Raw genomic sequence first — 5,808 nt, forward strand, 5'->3', positions numbered from 1 at the left:
GAACCTTCTTTTTACCCCCTATGTATTTAAAGAAGGACTTCTTATTGTCCTTAATCTGGGAAGCTAGTCCTAATTCCATCTCTGCCTTGGCCTTCCTGACTGCCCCCCTACAATCCCCAAGCAACTGCAGTATAGTCATCCCTGGTGATGTCCCCTCCTTTCCATTGGGTGTACGCCTCCCTTTTAGCTAGGAGACATTCCCGGATGCTTTTGATGAGCCATGGGGGCTTGTGTGCCCTCCTGCTCCCTTTGATCCTCATTGGGATTACCTCTCTTTGGGCTTGGAGGATCGTCTCCTTGAGGAGCGACCACTCTCCTTGGACACCTGGCTCCCCTCCCCTCTGGGACCTCAGTGCTTCCCTGACTATTCTCCTTAGCTCACTGAATTTTGCCCTCCTGAAATCTAGGGTTGCTGCCTTGCTGCAGGCCTTTGCCAACTTGCACTGGATGGTGAATTTCAGCAGGCGAATCCTACATCCTCAAGAGATACACAATACATGTAGATTCTTCAAATCTAGGACGAGAAGGGAAAAAGAGAGGAAGCCTTGAAATGAACAGGGGTGGGCACTGGAGTCAGCCTAGAACAGGGGTGGGCAATTATTTTGGGTGGAAGGCCACTTACTGAGTTTTTGGCAAGCCATCAAGGGCTGCATGACAGGCAGCCAGGGGCAGATAACTCTTAATTTTCTAAATTTTTTAGGGGCCCTGCAGGCTGGATAGAATGGCCTGGCAGGCCACATCCGGCCCACGGGCCACATTTTGCCCACCCCTGACCTAGAACAATGTCTCTGTTTTACTCTCTTTCCTCGGCACTGGCGAGCTCAGTGCTCTGGATCATGCTCCAGAATCCCACCCCAACCAGGATCTCGGCAGCATATCAAATCATCTTACCCAACACTAACACCAAAATCTTTCCTCCATGGCTGCTCCTCCCAACTTCAGTAGGATCTGAACGAGTTGTTTATATTGCCATAGAGCCCTAGTCATGAACCTATTGGGTTAGGCCCTGGTCCCAGAACCTATATACATCCTACGCAAATATAGGATGAAAAGATAGTCCTGGTTCCAGAAATTTCAGTGTAAAACAAGAGCCAACAAACTGACACAGGGAAGTATAAACAAAGCTATGGGATCATATTGGTCCACAGTGTATCAGAATACCAGCTTCCAAACCCCTAATTTTTTATAAACATTGCAAAAAAGGAGAATTTTAAAGAGGGATTGCAAATGTGTACACGGATATTTTTTCAGACATATGGGACACATCGTTCCTCATCTAAAAATGTCATGAGCATTGTTTAATTAATTATAATACAGTAGAAGCCACAACTGAATTTTAGCTAGAGTCTCATTGTGCTAAGCATTGTTCATACAATGTCAGACAGTTTCTGCCTTATGAGCTTAAACTTAAATAGATAACACAGATAACCAGAGAGGGAAAAAGTGATTAGCACCGTTATATAGAGTTAAGAGAGGCACACGCAATTGGTAGCCATTTCTTTATTTGCACCCATTTTTCTTCAGTCATAACACTCTATTCAAGTACAGAGCCTTGGGCTCAAAAAAGGCACTACATTTACTCACTGTTCATTTTCTAGACCTCAGCTTGAGTTAATCAACATGAACAATGTTCATTAACTACAGAAACAGCTACCCTTAAGCACTGCACCTCATTAAGGCTCTTGTTATGGAAGGTTTCTTCTTCCTCTAATAGTAACCTCAAAATTGAAAGGAGCTAGTCAGTTGAATTGTTTTAGAAGCCTTGAAGTTGACTACTTCTAGTAGTTTCACAAATTATGCAGATATTCAACATATAGTTGAGTTATAAGGTAGACAGTGGGGCTGAAAAGTGCTGTGCACAGACAATTGATCTGATATGCAAGTAACCAATGTTTATTATATTGTGAGCAATAAGTAACACATTAGGACTAGCACTGTGTTATTGAAGATATGCAATACTAGCCAATTGCCCATCAAGAACGACGGGGTGGGGGAGCATGTGGGGATGGAGCCTCATGGCCCCCTTTGTCTGGGCCCGCTCCCCACTTCCCTCCTGCTGCTTGGGGTCCGAGCCCGTTCCCCCTTCCCTGCCGCAGCCCAAGGTTGGGGTAAAGCTGGGCTGCAGTGGCAGGGGGACAGGAGGAGCAGGGGAGGAGCTGACCTTGGGGAGAGAGAGGTGGGGGATGGGTGAGCAGAGGAATGCCAGAGCAATCTGACTTGGGGTGTGCCCCTACAAATAGAGAAACCCAAGTCAGCGCTCCTGGGGCTTCAGGGGTCCAATCCTGTACACAGTGGCAATGGGAGTTTCTGGGATGTGTAGAATCAGGCCCCTGAAGCCCTGGGAATGCCTGCCCTGGGCAGCTGGAGAAGGCAGGCACCTTTTGGGCTGCCTGTACCTCTCCCACTTTAAAATTAACAGACACACACCACAGAATAGTGGCACAAATTCATACCACCTGTCAGGGATGCAAATCTTGGCCATTTGTGCAGTGACAGGGAGCATGGATGTCTGTTTGTTTGACCTCTGTGCTGCCATAAAGCTTTGTATGGCAGCACAAAGATAATGTATGTTTCTAGCCTAATACTGAAAATATTTGCACTTCACTTAAAAATGTATCTTTATTTAAACACACATGGCTTTAGTATGTTTTTATAATAAAAGGGAAAATGTGATATTTGGGGAACAATTTATTTTTTATACTTATTACACTGAAAGCAGAATTGAAATGCAGATTTTTACATTTTTTATAAATCAGAGTCGTGTGCCAATAGGTACAGGGAATAGTTTATAATAAACTCCCAGTATAACTCTTAAAGACTCAATATGATCAGATTTTAATTTTCCAGCACATAATAGACCTGATTTTCAGTTATGTTAAGGCCGTTTTGTACTGTTCTAGCCTTTAAGTAAACATAAATATAATTAAACAGCAAAAAAGTGTAAGGGGACCTTAAAGAGCAAGACTGGTTATACAGATGGCATAAATCTGTCATTCTTTCTTTTAAGTAGTAATAAAATCTAATTGTTTACAGCAAGATCAACGTTATACCACCTTGTTGTGTATTTACTATCGGAAATATTTTTGTTCAGTTTGTTACAGATAGTTTAGAAAATAAGTTAGCTTCATATTCTGTTTTTTTTCTTTATTTGAAACATGGAAAGTTGCTTATTTTGACCTCAGAAACACTGCATCAGAACTATTGTAGATTTGAATTCCTCACTGAATCACTTACTGACATCTTTCTGTGTTTACAACAGGTGGTTTGTGTTTGACACAGAAACAAAAGATTTGGTTACTGTGCACACAGATGGAAACGAACAGCTGTCGGTTATGCGTTACTCACCAGGTTTGATAGTCTCTTAGAAGTTTTTTTTTAAGTGATTTAATTTTATATAATTTTTATTCTTCAAAAATCTCCAATATCATATTTAAACTGAGTATAGAAATAACTGATTAAGTCCTGACCCAACTGAGTCAATGGGAGTTTTGCCACTGCCCTCAGTGAAGCCAGGATCTCTGATTTACTATTTTTTGGATCTTAATTTTATGATCTGTGTTTTAATTTTTTATCTGTATTTTATGATTTACTAGGATTGAGAATACAATGTAAAACTGTGCTTTCCTACATAAGTTCATGTAGAACTGTGATCAGGTTAATCGTCCACGACCATGGTTTCCTCTCTTAGTTGCCTTACGACATTTTAACTGCAGTATTCACTATATAAAGCTGTTTCAGTGAAATGTACATGAATGTATTAACAGAATTTTCCTCTGTTATTTTTCTTAATCTTTAGTTTTTGTTAAAAAAGTTTTAAGGACAAGGGTCATTGTCCATGTAAGATTAGTACTTCCTAAACTATTTTGGTTTCTTTTTGAGAGGTATAATTTTAATTTTTTTTTTTGTTTATAGATGGAAACTTCTTGGCAATAGGTTCCCATGACAACTGTATCTATATATATGGTGTTAATGAAAATGGAAGAAAATATACTAGAATTGGCAAATGCTCAGTAAGTAACTTATTCTGATTCACTAGAAACAAACTGCCTTGTAATTTTTGTAATGTATAGTAGTACTATCATGTTGGGAGCTGCTGTTAAAATTAATACAATATCCTTCTCTTCTTAGGGTCATTCCAGCTTCATTACTCATTTGGACTGGTCTGTTAATTCACAGTACCTTGTGTCTAATTCAGGGGACTATGAAATCCTATACTGTGAGTAACCAGTTATTTTTCTGTGCTTTATATGGAATTCATTCTAGGAGAGCTAATGCAATTAAAATTTAAACAGGATCATATAATTATTGTGATGGAACATATTTAATTATTCTGCTCCAATCAATTCATATGTAGCTATAAAACTAAAAATATTGTTTGCTGTTTTTTTCTGTAGGGATTCCCTCTGCTTGTAAACAAGTAGTGAGTGTGGAAACTACTAGAGATATAGAATGGGCTACTTATACCTGTACTTTAGGATTCCATGTTTTTGGTAAGTTTCTATCCTTAAACTTACATTCTTTGCTTTTACATTTAACTAGCATTCAGAGCGTCAAGTTTTCATTTAAAACACAACTCTTCAAATTTCACAGGGCAAATATTAAATTTCTATTAATCATTTCTATCAAAAACAAGTGGTGCTTTAACATTATAGCATTTTATAGCTTATTACTATAACTGTTGTGAGTTTCTGCTTTATTCTGCTCTGGGAGTTGTGCCATTGTAATTTTAAACCTCTTTATTCAGGTTGAATGTTACAGAGGTTTAGCTCCACTATACAAGTATAGGAGCAGATGAAACTGCTACAGTGGTTCAGTTCAGGTGCACTCCCAAGCAGTAAGTTCTCCTTCCCTTGTCTTTAAGAAGATTTATTGTATTGTCTGTCCAGCTTCAGTCTTCTTATTTTAATCCAGAAAACCTCTGATTCCTGGTAGCTTCAGATAAAAATATTTAAGTGCAGCATAAGTGGAAACCATCACAAAGTAGCCACTATGACAGACTAGTAACAGTGTGACCTAATTATGGAAACATTGTTGCTTTTATTGTGGTAACATTAAATAAATCAGTCAGGGTCAAAGTCCATTATGCACTGTGTTGTACAGATTTCCCTTGCTTTATGCGGGTTCTGTATGTGCGAATTCACTCTCATGCAATGACCCTTTTTGTACCAAAAATTCATTATATGCGAGGTGAATTCACTCTTATGTGATTGGTGTGGTGGAAGCCCACAGTCAGCTGCTTTATGTGGTGCACTGTGGGAATGATGCACACCAAAATATAGTCTCCTGTGTGGACCTGTTCTCCTCGCTTGTTGTCTGTGACACGTGTTTCTGTAGTTACCATCCACATTATATGATAGTTCCCTGTGCTTGTGTGTACTGTCTGCTGTTGGTGAGTACCAAAATTGTCTTGTAAAAGTGGCAGAAATGGGCCTGGGAGTCAGTAAAGTTGAGGTCTTGGAACATGTCCCTATTTGTTACATTGTTAAAGTGGGTTCTCTTTATGCAAATTTGAGTTGTGTCCTTTTCCAGGAACACACGTACAACATAAAGGAGGGAAACCTATATAAACATGTAGGTGAGAATCTTTTGCCCAAAGACCTTACAGTATAAATTGAGATAATATATAGAAGCATGCAGAATTAGCAAAAGAAGGGAAAAATGGGCTGTGTGAGACAAAAAGAAGGTGATCTGTTGAAAATGCTTTTAATTTTCTTCATTTATGTTGATGGTATTTTGTTTTTTTACATTTTATATAAATAATCTCTTACCCCACTTAGTGATGTACCATGCATCTCCAGGGCACCCCCC

At 39.3% G+C, this 5,808-nt stretch overlaps 1 protein-coding gene and 1 long non-coding RNA gene across 4 annotated transcripts in view; both read left to right on the forward strand.

Annotated features, from left to right (window-relative positions):
- LOC109321750 overlaps positions 1-528 on the forward strand; it is a 1,120-nt gene extending 592 nt beyond the window's left edge. The window contains exon 2 of the long non-coding RNA XR_002104163.1: positions 465-528. This is a non-coding gene — a long non-coding RNA (uncharacterized LOC109321750). The remainder of the gene's footprint in view (positions 1-464) is intronic.
- Positions 1-5,808, forward strand: part of EML1 (echinoderm microtubule associated protein like 1) — a 192,299-nt gene that overhangs the window by 174,193 nt on the left and 12,298 nt on the right. For all 3 annotated transcript variants that reach the window (XM_019552500.1, XM_019552499.1, XM_019552501.1), the window contains 4 exons: positions 3,260-3,348; positions 3,913-4,010; positions 4,129-4,216; positions 4,395-4,490. In XM_019552500.1, the coding sequence (XP_019408045.1) occupies positions 3,260-3,348; positions 3,913-4,010; positions 4,129-4,216; positions 4,395-4,490 (371 nt within the window). The remainder of the gene's footprint in view (positions 1-3,259; positions 3,349-3,912; positions 4,011-4,128; positions 4,217-4,394; positions 4,491-5,808) is intronic.

The sequence above is a fragment of the Crocodylus porosus genome, unplaced genomic scaffold, assembly GCF_001723895.1.
Source record: "Crocodylus porosus isolate Cpor-Errol unplaced genomic scaffold, CroPor_comp1, whole genome shotgun sequence".
Taxonomy (NCBI): domain Eukaryota; kingdom Metazoa; phylum Chordata; order Crocodylia; family Crocodylidae; genus Crocodylus; species Crocodylus porosus.